The sequence below is a fragment of the Dasypus novemcinctus genome, chromosome 13, assembly GCF_030445035.2.
Source record: "Dasypus novemcinctus isolate mDasNov1 chromosome 13, mDasNov1.1.hap2, whole genome shotgun sequence".
Taxonomy (NCBI): Eukaryota; Metazoa; Chordata; class Mammalia; order Cingulata; family Dasypodidae; genus Dasypus; species Dasypus novemcinctus.
In genome coordinates, this window is record NC_080685.1 from 58,967,476 (window position 1) to 58,983,776 (window position 16,301).

Consider the following 16,301-nt stretch of genomic DNA (forward strand, 5'->3'; position numbering starts at 1 on the left):
CCTATTTTAGTCACATATAGAGTTTACTGGAATAAGGCTTGGGGGACAGTCAGGGAATCACCTGGAGGAAAAGGAAAAAAGGAAAAGGAAAATGAGAGGGAAAGGAAGAAGGAAGACAATGGCAGAAAACATTACCAACAGCTAATGGGTAGAGAAAAGAAAAAGAGTAAATGTAGGAAACAGTAATTATAATTAAACTACAAGTTCCTGGAGGTAAAGACTATCTGTCTTACTCACTGCTATATCCTCAATACCTGGCACTCATCAGGGACTCATATATCTCTAGAAAGAAATAATTGGAATGAATGAAATTAGAAGACTGAGGTATAGTCAACAAGACAGGAAGAGAATAATAAATAGTGGCAAGAAAGATTTCAAAAGGCAAGTAATTGGTTAACAGCATTCAATCCTTCATGGAGGTCAAACAGAATAAGGGCAAAACCATCTGCTGCATTTAGAATCAGGACTTCATTAATGATCTTAACAAAAGCCATTTCAGTGGTCTGGTGGGTTAAGGAACAAGGTTACCATGAATTAAATAATGAATAGGAAGAGCAGGCATAAATAGGAACTGTCCACAGTTGAGAGAAAGCAAAACTTGAGCAAAAGACAAAGGACAAATGGAAGGATTTGTCTGAGACGAGAATGACACCTCATTTTAAATATGGAAGGAAAAGACGACAAGGTGGATATAGATGTTTAGATGTGTTTTTGGGGGAAAAGAAGTAAACCAAAGGCAATCATAACCAGTAGCTTTTTGTTTTCCTTATGAACGTATGAATGACCGAAGTTACCAGTACCCACGTTACCTGGCAAGATGGAATTAAAAAAGCACAGGACCAGAACACGAGCACTGAAGGGCTCCTGTTTGATGTTCCCAAACAAAGGTATACAGAGCCTTTCAAGGATGTAGTATACATAAAAAATGCAAGCAAAACACTGGAATGTAACAAAGAGATGGTTATAATAATGATGGATTGGTGAGGAAATATGAAAGATGATTTTAAATTCCAAAAAAGTAATCGTTACACTTGAACCAACATACATATACATTCCATTTACAAATTTTCATTAAGGTTGACAAACCGTATGCCTTCAGAAGTATTACTCAAGCCTAGTTTCTACCATACCCTTTTCCAGTCCTTTACCAATGACATATTCTTTTTAAATTAGAGTCTTTTAGAACCTGTTTTTTCTGTTACATGAATCTGAAAACAAAATATCATTTCATAACAGGTATTTGATTTAGACAAGGATTTAAATTGGGATCTTCTGGTATTCAAGATTCTGGTAATCAGAGTAGATAAAGGGAGACCAGGTCACACCTCTAACTCAACATAAACCATAAAGAAATGGGATGGGGAAGTAGCAGCAGATCAGGGGATAACTGTAGATGCTTACTGTAGGCACTAATTGAAATTACTTTAAATAAAATAATACTTTTTTATTTGAAAAAGTTTACTTTTTATGTTAAGAAAAACAGCATTTACAGTACAGGAAATAGCTCAAAAGAATCTCAACAAAAAGAGTTCTAGAACTCACAGTAGACACAAATTTACTAATACTTTAAATGGATTAAATTGTTATTATAATATGTAAATAGGAGTCTCCCATCTCCCACCAGTCAACACACCTTAGGCATTAGAAAGTTTTTAAAAAAAACAGGTACCTGTGCAAACTGTGTAGCAACATAACTCCATCTTACAGTGGGAGTCCTAAAAAGGAAGAAACAAAATATATTTTCTAAATAAAGTAAGTAACTGAACATCAAATACCCTCACAATTAATATTTCCCACAAAGAACATGATTTATGAACATATGAAGTACATATACAATTCTGTCAAGAACTACTGTGTCCAATCAGATTGCTATAATCACCATCTAGGGCTTCCCATCCCAGAGAGAAAATTAAAACTCATTCTGAGCTGGCCCTTGCCTACTTCCCCAACCTCATTCATGCCACTCTTCTGGAGCTCATCCTAGTTCCACTTCGGAGTGCCTGTTACCTGGGGTAGCTGTCGCGGTAGATGAGTGTTGGAGCAAACAAGAAGTACAAGTACTGGTTGACTGTGGGTATTGGAACAGTGCCTGAAAAAGGAAAGCTCTGTTTATCAGTCTGGAGCTCTTTGATTTCTTCTAGCAAACCTTAAAAAAAAGAAGTACAGAAAAGGGAACAATGAGACTTTCCCTTTGCTCATGTTGATTTGTCCTGATCTCCTGAAATAACTTCCTCCGTTTCCTCTTACTTTTGTATTGATTGAATATTGCCAGACCTTCTAAACTAAGTTATTTCTCTGACTAGATAACTTCTAGAGTGTGAAGCAGCACTTCCCAAAGAATAAACACACATGGATGTAAAGAGGGTGAAGGTAACACAAAGTTGCAAAAGACTCAAATGATCAATTTTTAAGAAAGAGGAATAATCAAGAAACAATGACACAGTCTTCCAAACCAATATGGATCCTATACACTTAAAATCAAACACGCTCTACAGAACATAATGTGCCAACCCAGTAAAATCCAAATATTAAAATATCCTATCCTTTGACCTAATAGTATTACGTACTTGATTTCTCCTTAATTGAATCTAGTACCCGAGGGACATTCTCTCTGATAAATGAATGGGCCTTCATTATGAAACGAAGCTACAAAAGAGGGAAAAAATTAACATGAATATTTTATCATTGTTTAATCTCCTATAAGCGACCTGGAACAGCACTAGATTGCACCCACAGAAAAGAACAACTCAATTTTGCATACACCAATCCAAGTTTATTCTTAGAGGATAAAGCAAACCAAAAAACTAACTGTATAGAAGGATATGTTGATATCCTAAAATTATGGTGCTTCTAACAGCACACCTATTATAATGTAATGAAATTAAGAAATTAAACACCTCTTAATAGAAAGTCTCCTGAAAGGGTCTTTTCCCTTAGGCAAACATAAAACATAAAACCAATAATACGAACATTTCTCTGTACTTTTATATCAAATGTGTTCATTATTTGATGTAAAAAAAAAAAGATGTAAAAAATGTTCATTATTTGATGTAAAAAAAATGAAACTGCTATTCATTTTTCATCTATTATTTACATATATAAGCATTAAAAAAGTTTATTTTTTTAAAAGAGACATGCTTTCTAAACTGTGATTACATCAAGACAACCAATATAAATCAGAAAGATATGAAGTATATAAAATCAAATTGAAATAAATCATTTATTTAGATGGGAATAGTTTTATGACAAGAATCTGATACTTCAAAATTCGAGTTTTTAATTTTAAAAATAATTCTATAACTTAGATGATTTTATAAAAATTCTTCAAGAAAAACATTTTAATTTACCCAGAAGGGTTCAATATAATTTATTTCAATTAGCAATGATTCAGAGAATACTGACAGTGAATAAAATTTAAGAGATGAACAGATATAGTTTTGATGGTGTAATTTTATAGATAATGGCATAAAGAACTTGAAAATGTAATTTATCCAAGTTAATATAGCTAATATTACCAGAATGTTTGTATTATTTTTATTATTTAACCAAGCACAGCATTGCTTTGGACAAAACTCAAAAACTTACCTGTTCAAATATAACAATGAACCGGGAAGCTGGTGGCAGTGTATATGCAAATATAATATAAAGTGGCCCAAAACATAAAATTCCAATCTGGAAGAATAGGAAAAGTGAGGCATGGAAGACAGAATACATTGTTGGATGAGAACTCTTCCTGTATCCCCTGGCCCAATGTTGAAAGAGGAAATAGGGAACTGAAAGTGTGGACAAGAACATAGCCCACCAGGTGCAAACAACAACAGGAAGTTTGCCAAAAGCATAAGACAAGAGACCGAACTCAAGCACCAACCTGGGGAGAAAATGCAGAGAGAAAGAACATAGGTGTCAATTTTTGATACATATTGCACTCTAAAACTTTCATCATTATGAAACATTATAATATTAATACATGGAACTTATGGATACAATGGTTCTACTAAATAGACTCCCCCTTCTAACTCCAAGATCTACAATTATATGTCACATTTTTTCTCCACAACCTGTTTTCCTAAAATCCCTAAGATTATTTGATCAAAGACTTTGAACTTCCCAGAGTTGATTTTCAAATGAATAAAATGTTTAAAACTCTTAGTATGTGTTTTTTTAAAAGATTTATTTTCCCCTTCCCTACCTGTCTCCTGACTGTTTTTGTGTCCATCACATGTGTCCATTTGATGAGTGATCTTCTGTATCTATTTCTCTTTTGGTCTTCTCTTCTCATTTTTTTCCTCTAGGATTCACTGGGATTGGGTCCTGGGGACCTCTGATGTGAAGAGAGGTTCCTTGTCATCTGTGCCACCTCAGTTCCTGGTTTCTTCTGTGATTCACCTGGACTCACCCCTTCATCTCTCTTTTGTTGCATCATCATCTTGCTGTGTGACTCACTTGCATGGGCAGTGGCTCACCACACAGGCACTCAGCTCATCACGAGGCCACTTGGTTCACCTTGTGGGCATTCACAGAAGCACTCAGCTCACCAGGCGGGCACTCAGCTTGCCATGCTGGCACTCGTGTGGGAACTCGACTTACCATGTGGGCACTGGCTAGCCATGCAGGACACTCTTTCTTCTTCTTCACTAGCCCCAGGGATCAAACCCAGATCCTCCCATATGGTAGGCGGAAACCCTATCACTTGAGCCATATCTACTTCCCACTGTGTGTTTTAATGGTTACAATTTTATTTTATGCTAAAAAGAATTAGTCAAATTTTCAAAACTTAATTTCCAATAAGCTACATATCTTTACTAACTTAATCTTACATGTATCCATAGTAGAAAATTGATATACTGTATACAAAATTCTCCCACATGGGAAAATTGATAGGGTTGACTAAAATTTACCATATGAAAACTAAACTTAAAGAAACTTCTAATTTTGTTTTTGGTGAAACTTTTGAGAAGTGACTATTGCCATCAATCAGCTGTTCTGGTATTTTCTGGATCAAATTTAACCAAATTACCCTTTATCAAAATGAAACTTTAGTGAAAACTCCCAACATCTCAGGCATCAACTAGCCAAACATCCTTTGTGTTGTCTTACCTTCCTTCATCAATGTAATTTATGAGCAGTGTGCTGAGGCTAAAGAGAATGAGCAGGGCAGTAAACATGTGATACACTGTTCTGATGTGGTCCACCTCTAACAGGTCACTGTAAACATAGGTCAAACAAAATTAATGATTTATATTTAACAAAGAAAGGTTAATAAGGTTTATTTAAAGCATTTCAGAAGATGCTCATTAATCTGCAAAAAGTCTCAAAAAACAGTAATCACACAACCTTACACATTAAACCTCAAGTGTAGGGACATGAATGACACGATCAAAGTAAAAAATTAATGGAAGAGGCTCCTAGAACACAATAGTGATACAAAACTCTGATATCAACAAATGATGTGCAAATTTGAAAACCTAATGAGTTTTCTAGGTAAGCAAAAAGGACATTCCCTGAAAAAAGGAAACAAATCATTCCAAATGCTACAGAGATTCTTTTTTAATCCTATCCTCACATTCTACTCCCTACATTTAATTCAACCAGTACTATCAACTAGTACAATCAGTCTTCAAGATGTGAAGATTAACATGTATGAATTTTATACTGTTGATGGTGACAGCCAACTACGACCCTACATTTCTATAACACTTAACTGTTTACAAATGGTTTTACCATCTCTATCCTTATTGATCTTTTTATTTGTTTAAGAGTAGGTTATTGTTCTTTCAGAACATAACAATGATTTTATGTTCTAGGTGACTTTTCCTAAATACCTTATGAATCTGACTGAAAAATGTTTCTTAATCTGTTTTTATAATGATATATACATCAACCTTCTAAATAATTTTTCAGGGAATCTAAAAAATGATTAAATCTCTGGATTAGGGCTCTTTAAATTCTAATAAATAACCAATTGACCTACAGAAAATGTGTTCTAGTTCCTTGCTTTAAAAATTTCAAGTATATTTTAATTTTTTGTTTTAATCATATAGTACAATTCTGTCATTTAAATCTTAATTATAACACTGAAAATAATTGTTTTATTTTCCCTTTTATGTCAAAAACCTTATTTGTTTCCAGGCAGAATTTTTAAAAGATAAATCTCTTCAAACAATAGTGTGAGGAAAAAATGGAATGGAACTTTACATTTTATATTTAGAAAACTTTGACCTTTTCGTCAAGGTTAATTAGTACATGTCAATTTGGCTAATAGAAAGTACATTTTGCAGGTGAAAATTTAACACTAAAGCAGGTAAAATTTCAGCAGTATTCTAATGAATACATGAATGAATAAATAAATGATCTGTTCAGAGACAATAACAAGAAATATTCATTAAAGTATACATTTAATTTTCAGTTCACAAATGAGGTGTTCACAATTAATTTAAATAAATTAAAGTTCTTAAGTAAGTATCTCTGAGAAAACCAGCAAGTCTCTAAACTGGCCAGTTAAGAAGAGACAGAAAAAAAATGTATATCAAAAAGAGAGCAACTCCAAAAACTCTCTCAATGTGGTTTACCTCATTGAAAATCTTTTGTCCTAGTTTGTGGGAAACCAGTTCTCTGAAACACAGCTTCAAGAAATTTATCAGAGGCAGATAATCATTCTCACCCTTAATCCCTCCTTCGAAACTAGATACAGAACCCGAAGATGAGAAAGAAGGAACAAGAGACACGAAATGTGCAGAAAATATCAAAATTAAAGATTCAAGTGTATCCAAAACAAACTCATTAAACACCCAAAAGTGTGTAATAATTTTATTAAACAAGGGAGTGTTTTGTTTTTAATTCCAACTAAAAATTAACAGAAGCAACTCAAAATACTCACTCTAAGAGAGATCGTCTCACAATAAAACATTTTCCTTTTTCAGGTGATGCCCTCAGATGTCTGGGTGGAGGAAAAATTAAAACAACATATAAGTATTTCAAGAGTTAGAAGACATCAATGCCTATGGACAAGAGAAAGAAGATTACCAACCTTAATTAACTGCTCCTCACTATGAGACTGATATTGTGTGATGGTCTTATATGAGTTACCTCATTTACTCCTGAACAATGCATACCTATTTAGGTGCGAAGAGGGGCTAGGCATACTTACCTGAAGGAGCAAAGAATTCTTGTGGCTCCCAGTCCCTATGGAGATGCATTCCTGGCATCACACATTGACATCCACTCTTCCTCCTCCTAAACATTACCTGAGCCTATGACATGCCAACAACCATACTTTATCCCAGTTTATATTCCTTTTATTGGTCTGTCTCCAAAACTCCACTGATGTTTATGAGACCCTTGGTAATGCGGAAGGACTTTCAAATCCTCACCTCTCTCCTAATCTTATCCTTATATTGTCTCCAAATACTGAAATCTTGCATTTTAACATCTATCATAATCATTTCGTATAGGGCTTTTTGCAGTGCTGTGAGAACTCTCATTTGCACACTTGTCACGTATTTCTGGTGAAAACTGTTCTGCAAGGAGATTGGCAGAGAGAATGCAAGAGGCATAAAACTGAAGAAAATACAGAATGACAAATAAGCTCATATTAGCTTTGAAAGAGTTCCCTCAACTACTCTGGATGACTGAATGACAAATACTAATCGCACTGTATACTTTATTGCAAATATTGTAGAGAGTACAATAGAGAGGCAGTATAAAGACAATGGTTAAGAGTATGGACTCAACAGCCAGACTGCATTCAAATATTAGTTGTATGAACTTGGACAACATTAAACTGCTATGTGGTTCAGATTCCTAATCTGTAATTTGCAGACAAAGTACCTACCTCATAGGTTCTTGCTTATTCTAAATGAGTTAAACCATGTAGCATATCTGAGAGTTTTCATAGTAAGCACTCAATAAGTGTTGACTTTGTTATTATTATGACTCAGAACAATCTTATATTGTGTTATAACCCACATTTTGAAATGAAGAAACTGACCCTTCAAATTTTTCAATAACTAGCCCCAAGCAACACACAAAAAATAAAAATTGGTATGCTTTCAGACATTCTTGCTTCAGAGTTTACCCTCTCACTACAGGGATATCCCAGTACAAGCAAGGATATTAAAAGAAAATAATGCACATACTTACTTAAGACTACACTTGTTTTTCTTGTCTTCAAGAACAGAAAACGATGTGAGCGCACACCTGCCAATGTCTAATGATGCCGATTTTTCAATGAGATTGGTCACAAATTCATCAAATTGGCTGCCAACTTCCTTCATAAAAAATGGCTTCAATTGCTACCAAATTTTTAAACAAATAAAGGAAAATATTAGGAACTGACACATGCTTGTGGATCATTAAAATTTTCTAATGGGTTCTCATAAACAGATGGATGAATAGAAAGCCAATTTCTACAGCCATTCTGCAAAAATGGATAAGTCAATATTCAAAATTATTTGAAAGGATAAGGGGCCCCCAAATTTCCAAAAATATCTTTAAAAATAAGAATGAAGTTGGAGTACTCTCACTTCCTGACTTTTTAAATGGAAACTTTTCCTAGTGTTGCAGGGTACCTAAGAGTTACCTACTGGGAAACTTCCGCTTGCTCAAATGTGGCCTCTCTCTAAGCCAAAGCCAGAATACAAATGCATTACCTTCCCCCCAGTGTGGGACATGACTCCCAGGGATGAACCTCCCTGGCACCAAGGAATTGCTTTTAAGTACCAAGAAGCAATGCAACTGGGCGAAAAAAAAAAAAGACCTTGACCATAAAGAGGAAAAGGAAAAGACAAATGAGTTATATGGCTAAGAGACTTCAAAATGAGTCGGGAGGTCATTCCAGAAATAATGCTTATGCATGTCATAGCAGGATCTCATTGACAAAAACAGTATCTATTACCCTAAGTAGAGGGGTTCCTGAGGGCTATGGAGATATCCAGACACTAAAGGCAGGGCAGAGAGCTAAGGAGTTTGGTCCTTTGCCAGTGGGACCTGCTTTGGAATTTATGCTTCCTAGTGTGATAAGAGTTGGACACAGCTGTGGTTTCCCTACACATGGCTCTTCTGACTGTCTATTTGTACCTAAAATTAGTACCAGAGTTGGTAGGTGTACATCAATGAGACTTAAATCTTGGGGCTGTCCATGTGTCAGCTGGGCCCTGAGTCTCAACAGAGTTGCAACACCTTCTCTCCAGTTCATTAGACTCAGCCAGGACAACTAACAAGGAGGAGACGATGGACAAATAACATACCAAGGAACTCAGAAAGTCTACAACTGCAAGCAAGACAGTCCCAGCCATCATATGGGATTGAAGAACCCGCTCAATTAAAGGTGGAGATGGCAACACCATCACAAAGTCCTCAAGATAGGGGAACAAACTATGGACTAAAGTAGACTTACTAGCATTCTACTACAGAATACTATAGTTTTCTCTTATAGGCTTATTGTGATTCGAGCAATGGAAGAAAGATCATTGATATGGAGGTAGTGGCCACTGAAGGTTCTGCGGGTAGGGAGAGGGAAAAACAAGTGCAATACAGGGACATTTTGGGGACTCGGATACCATCTTAAAAGACATTTCAATGACAATACAGGCCCTTATACATCCTACCTTAACCTACAGAGTTGAGTGTGAGTGTAAACTCCAATGTAAACTATAATCCATGTTTAGTGGCAGTGCTCCAACGTATGTTTATCAATAGCAAAGAATTTTCCACACTAATGAAAGATGTTGCCAACGTGTGCAAATATGGGAGGTATGGGGAATGTGGCATATGGGAATCTCTATATATTCTGTGTATCATTTATATAATCTAAGTATCTTTTTAAAAATAAAAATTATTAAAACATAATAAAACATTATTATACTCAAGGAGACTTCTGGGAAAATGGCACCAAAGTAGATCGTCAGAGTCTGACCCTCTTACAAATAAGCTGAGAGAAGGCAAGGACCTATCTAAAGGAGCTGCCTTGGATATATAGAGAACAGGAAGGTGGTCTGAGTCATCTAGGATGAAACTAGAAAGATAAAAAAGCCAAAGGAAAACTGTGAATTGCTTGCCCCTGTGGCTGGAACTGACACATACACCCTGCCCTCAGGGCAAGTGGCCTTGGTGGAGCCCCATGGCTCACTGCTGCCAATGGACTGGGAAGAGGCATTCCCTGGAAGGAAGAGGGGTTTGAAAGAGGGTGGACAGTGGTTTCCTCGCAGTGAGTTTGGCCAGCTGAGCCAAACTTTGACTATGAGAAGGGAACCCAACCCAACAGGGAGAGGGAAGGGGTATCTGTTCAGGCAGGCTGTCATGCCCAGGCACCCAGTGAAAGAGAAGAACTAGATTAGAGAACAGGCAGGACAGGGGACTCATCAGCAGGACTCTAGCAACCTCTAGTCTATACGCTCTGCGGGAAAGGTGGCAGATTGTTCTCTGAAGCCTAATCAGCCTGAGGAGCCAATTTAGCTCAATGGAGAAATTCCCACCTTGTGTATATGAGGTCCCTGGTTCAATTCCCCAGTCTTTTAGATAAGAGGAGAAATAATTCACTGGGTTATCAGCATTTAGCTGATATGTTATGACAGGGAACATATAGACATTTCTTTTATTTTAGATTTTCTTGGATCTGCTCTTTTTTTCACCCTTATTTTATTTGTCAAAACCCAGTACGCAGTACATTACCTTCAGAGAGCAGGGTGCTGAGTGACTGATTGATGAACAGCAGCAATCTGAGAAGTTCTTAGAGACCTAAGAAGGAAGGCTGCTTTGCCTCAGTGGTTGATTTTTTAGTTACTGCTGTTGTGTTTCTTTTTCTTGTGTTTCCCCATACTTGGTTTCCTGCGTTTTTTTTTCTTTTACTGATTTTTTTCTACCTATGTTATTTCTTTTCTTTCCTTCATTTTCCTACCTTCTGTTTCGCAATGTTTTTCTTTCGTTCAATATTTTTTTGGTCTTCAATTTTTAAAGAATTTCTCTTTTTTCTGTTTTCCATCCTTTTTTTCTACATTTTTTCTTTTCCATTCTTTTTTCTTTTCCTCTTTTCTTATCATTCCATCATTTTAATTCTTTTTATATATTTTTCTACTTTGTTTCTCATATCATTTTTCTATTTCAATTTTTTATTCTTACTCCTCTGCATGTCTTATGATTTTTAATATGTGTTAATTATTTATTTTCCTATGCCTTCTATGATTTCACCTCTACCTTTTTTATTATTACTGCTATTATTATTTACCTTTTCTTATCTCTATCCTTTCATCTGGTCCTTCTTCTTTTTTCTCAAGTGAACATACACAATAGCAAGAAACAGAATAGGAGGACTGACATGTCAAAGTGAAACCTTACCACAGACACAACAATAACAACAAAATAAAACCCTAGAGTAGAAAGAGAACCTAGCCAACTGAATAAACATATCAGGACAAACAGCTGCCTAGACACAAACAAAAAATTACAAGTCACACTAAGAAAAAGGAAGTGATGGCCCAGTCTAATAAGCAAACCAATAAAAAGGAGGAGATGCAGAACATGGAATGACTAATCAGAGATGTCCAAACAAATATCACGAATCAACTTAATGAAGTGAAGAAATTAAGGATATTAAAAAGACACTGGAAGAAAATACCGAAGAAATTGTAAACAACATAAAAAGATAACAGATGGTGATGAATGGCACAAGGCAAAAAATCAAAAATACACTGGAATCACCTAACAGCAGATTTGAACTTGCAGAAGAAAGAATTAGTGTTGTGGAAGACAGTACATCTGAAATCAGACAGATAGTTGAAAGATTGAAAAAATATAGAATAAAAAATCCAGCAGGTACTTAGGGGCCTGAATGACAACATGAAATGCACAAACATGCATTATAGGGATCTCAGATCTAAAGGAGAAGGGAAAGGCAGCAGAAGGAATGTTGGCGGAAATAACCGCTGAACATTTCCCAACTCTATTGAGGAATATGAATGTACATGCCAAGGAAGCACAGCATACCTCAAACAGTATAAATCCTAAAAGGACTACCCCAGGACATATACTTGTCAAACTGTCCAATGCTCAAGGCAAAGAAAGAATATTGAAAGCACCAAGAGAAAAGAGATACATCAAATACAAGGGAAGCTAAATAAGATTAAGTGCTGATTTCTCATCTGAAACCATGAAGACAAGAAGGCAATTGTATGACATAGGTAAGGTGCTAAAAGAAAAATCATCCGGAGAGAATTCTCTATGAAGCAAAGTTGACTTTCAAAATGATAAAAGAGTTCAAAATATTCACAGATAAACAGAAATTAAGAGAGCTTCTCCATAAGAAACCTGCCCTCAAGAAATGCTAAAGGGAGTTCTTCAGGTTGAATGGAAAAAAAACTGGAGAGAAACAGTTGGAGGATAGTGTAAGAATAACTAAAAAGACAAAAAGAGAAATAAAGGCAACATATGGCATACATAAACCTAAAAATAATATGGCTAATGTAAGTAATTCCTTGACAGTAATAACACTGAATGTTAATGGATTAAACTCTCGAATCAAGAGACAGAGATAGGCAGAAAGGATAACAAAATATGACCCTTCTATATGCTATCTTCAAGAAACTCACCATAGACCCATGGACAGAAGGAGCCTGAAAGGGAATGGTTGGAAAACAATTTTATATGCAAACAATAACCAAAATGGGTGGGAATAGCTATATTCATATCAGGCAAAATAGACGTTCAATGCAAATCTATTGTAAGAAACAAAAAAGGCTACTATATCCTGATAAAATGGGTAATCTATCAAGAAGCAAGAACAATCATACACATTTATGCTCCTAAGTGGGGCACCCCAAAATACATGAAACAAACACTGGAAAATCTAAGTGGAGAAATAGATGCCTCTACAATTTTCGTGGGGGACTTTAATACACCATTATCACCATTAGAAAGAATATCTCAACAGAGGATCAATAAAGAAACACCTTGAATAATACTTTAGAGGATCTGGACTTAATAAATATATACAGAACTTTACACCCAAATAACAGAGGGATATGCAGTTTTCTCAGGTACACACTGTTCATTCTCCAGGATAGATCTCATGCTAGGGCACAGAACAACTCTCGATGAACTCAGAAAGACAGAAATTACATAAAGTAATTTCTCTGGCCACAGTGGAATGAAGCTGGAATTCAGTAAGGGACAGAGAAGCAGAATAGGCACAAAGCTATGGAAGTTAAACAACACACTCTTAGAAAACCAGTGGGTCAAGGAGGAAATTGCAAAAGAAATCAGTAATTACCTTGAAATGAATGAAAATGACAGGACAATGTATGAAAACCTACAGGATGAAGCAAAGGCTGCACTGAGAGGGAAATTCATAGCCATAAATGCTGATATTAAATTAGAAGAAAAAGCTAAAACCAAAGACCTAACTGTATACCTGGAGTAATTAGATAAAGAATAGGAAACTAACCCTAAGGGAGCAGAAAGAAGAAAATAGCCAAGATTACAGCAGAGCTAAGTGAAATTGAAAATAGGGAAGGACTAGAAAAAATAAACAAAAGCAAAATCTGCAACTTTGAGAAGATTAATAAAATTGACAAACACTTAGCTAAACTAACAAAGAAAAAAAGAGGGAAGATATAAACACAGAAAATAAGAAATGAGGAAGGGGATTCACCATTAATCCTACAGAAATAAAGAATATCATAAGAGGATACTTGGAAAAATTGTATGCCAACAAGATGGATAATTCAGAGGATATGGACAAATTCCTAGAAACACACAAGCAACCACACTGATAAAAGAAGAAACTGATGACCTGAACACACCAATCATAAACAAAAGATTGAATTAGTCATCAAAAGACTCCTAGCGGGAAGTGGATGTGGCTCAAGCTATTGGGCTCCTGTCTACCATATGGGAGTTCCAGGGTTTGATATCCAGGGCCTCCTGGTGTAGGCAAGCTGGCCTGTGTAGCAAGTTGGCCCATGTAGAGTGCTGGCCCATGCAGAGTGCTGCCCCGCACAGGAGTGTTGCCCTGTGCAGGAGTGCTGCCCATGCAGGAGTGCTGGCCCACGCAGAGAGCTGATGCACCAAGATGACACAACAAAAACAGACACAGAGGAGAGAAATGGGAGACACGGCCGACCAGGGAGGTCATGTGACACAAGAGTATGATCACCTGTCTTACTCCAGAAGGTCCCAGGATCAGTTCTCAGAACCACATGAGAATACAAGCAGACAGAGAAGAACACACAGCAAATGGACACAGAGTGCAGACAATGGCAGGATGAGGGAGAAATAAATAAATCTTAAAAAAAAAACAACAAAAAAGTTCTGAGCTAAGAAGAGACCAGTACCAGTAGGCTTCACAGGTGAATTCTACCAAAGCATCTGCTTACAAAAAATTATCCATGTAGAAATATACTAAAAAAGAAAAGAAGGGAAAGGATTCATTCATTCCACTAGATGTTAGATAATGTTCCAGGGACAGTCTAGGTACTGAGTAGGTGTGGACATACAATAATGTACAAAACCCTTCCCTGTTCTCCTGGAACTTGTAATTGCAGTGAGGACAAAATGGATATACACTATGCCAGGCTGTGTTATGGAAAGTAAGAAAGCAGAAGAAAGGGGGGAGGATGTTAATTTTTGAAGAGAGGTCAGGGGAGGCCTCAAAGGTAAGATGACATCTGAGAAGACTTGAGGTAAGAAGATTTGAGGGAAGTTAGTAGACACCGGTGGGAACCATTCCAGAAAGGAGGGGTAAGTATAAAAACCCTGAGGGAGGAATATCTGTGTCATGTTTAGGAAAGATAAAGAAAAACATGAAAAGTAAATCAATGGGGAGAGTGATATAAGTTGGGATCAGAAAACAATGTGGGGGGGGCGGTTTCCTAAACCATGTAAGACCTTAATACTTCCCTCCTACTTATAGCATCCCTTTTCAATTTTGCTCAGCATTAAAAGAGAATGGAGGGAAGCAGATGTGGCTCAACTGATAGGGCATCCGTCTACCATATGGGAGGTCCAGGGTTCAAACCCAGGGCCTCCTGGCCCTTGTGGTGAGCTGGTCCACACACAGCACTGCCACATGCAAGGAGTGCTGTCCCATGCAGGTGTGTCCCCCATGTAGGGGAGCCCCACGCACTAGGAGTGCGCCATGCATTGAGGTGCCCCACAGGAAAAAAGTGCAGCCCACCCAGGAGTGGCGCCGCAAACACAGAGAGCTGACGCAGCAAGATGACGCAACAAAAAGAGACACAGATTCGTGGTGCCACCGAGCATTCAAGTGGATGCAGAAGAACACACAGCAAATGGATACAGAGAGCAGACAACAGAGGGAGGAAAGAGAGAAATAAATGAATCTTAAAAAAAAAAAAATAAGAGAATGGAATCTGCCAGTGTGGCAAAGGTAATCAATTCATTTCTTCTAGCTAGGACTCCTCATATTCTGGTAAGAGCCCCATTCCCAAATAAATATTAGGTTAAATAGACAAGATAAAAAACAAAGTAGTGAATGTTGCACAAATGTCCGGAAACGATGCTGAAATTAGGTCCCTTACCACTTACTCCAAGTTGAACAGAGAAGTCAGATGCTTACGGCACAAACTCTTAAGCCTTACTCACTAATAACCCATAGCAGAGCCTTTGCTATACATTCCTAAGAACTAGCAACTTCCAGTCATGTGAGTAAGAAAACCTATAGCAACCTCCTTAAATTCAACGTTCTTAATAATTGTACCCTTTTCTCTTCCTCTTTCTATTTCCTTTCCTTTCTCCCCACACTCCACAACTCCCACCTCTTCTTTCCTAGTCAGTCCACAAGAAGAGCATCTCTCAATGTCCCCATCTGCTATCTGATTTCAGGCAGCAAACAGATTTAGATAACAAGTACTTCTATTATTCAGCAGTTTAGGTGAGGAACAAGATTCATAAAGAGTCTTGGGTATCTTGTTTATTTATTTGAGTTCATTGTCCAGCAATGAGGAAAGACATGAAATAAATTAGTACCTATGCTATGAATGCCACAAAGAAAAGAACAGTTCAGAGGCAGGAGAACACAGAAAGAAATAGAAGTTAACAAGATTACAAAAGAAATCACAGGCTTCTCAATAGTATGAGTGCAGGAACCCTTGTAAATGTCATTCACAACTCATTACCCACGACCCCAACCTCTGATACCTGAAACACTTGCACAACATTGCTTCAGTATGCCAAGCTAAAAAACTTTCTATCTGAAAAGTAAAATTTATATCTAGGTATTTCGGGAATCTATACCCAAGCTAGTACAATGCTTTGGAAAAAAACTTATCTACAGTGCTTATAATAATGGA

The 16,301-nt window shown here is 36.8% G+C and overlaps 1 protein-coding gene across 3 annotated transcripts in view; it reads right to left on the reverse strand.

Moving 5' to 3' along the window:
• The window catches only part of LOC101443584 (sterol O-acyltransferase 1), a 115,416-nt gene that overhangs the window by 35,187 nt on the left and 63,928 nt on the right, over positions 1 to 16,301 (reverse strand). For 2 of the 3 annotated variants that reach the window (XM_071207588.1, XM_071207587.1), the window contains exons 4-11: positions 8,140 to 8,291; positions 6,878 to 6,937; positions 5,098 to 5,205; positions 3,586 to 3,868; positions 2,568 to 2,646; positions 2,008 to 2,146; positions 1,670 to 1,715; positions 810 to 939 (exon numbers count right to left, since the gene is read on the reverse strand). In XM_071207588.1, the coding sequence (XP_071063689.1) occupies positions 810 to 939; positions 1,670 to 1,715; positions 2,008 to 2,146; positions 2,568 to 2,646; positions 3,586 to 3,868; positions 5,098 to 5,205; positions 6,878 to 6,937; positions 8,140 to 8,291 (997 nt within the window). The remainder of the gene's footprint in view (positions 1 to 809; positions 940 to 1,669; positions 1,716 to 2,007; positions 2,147 to 2,567; positions 2,647 to 3,585; positions 3,869 to 5,097; positions 5,206 to 6,877; positions 6,938 to 8,139; positions 8,292 to 16,301) is intronic. The other variant, XM_058274804.2, reaches the window with a different exon arrangement.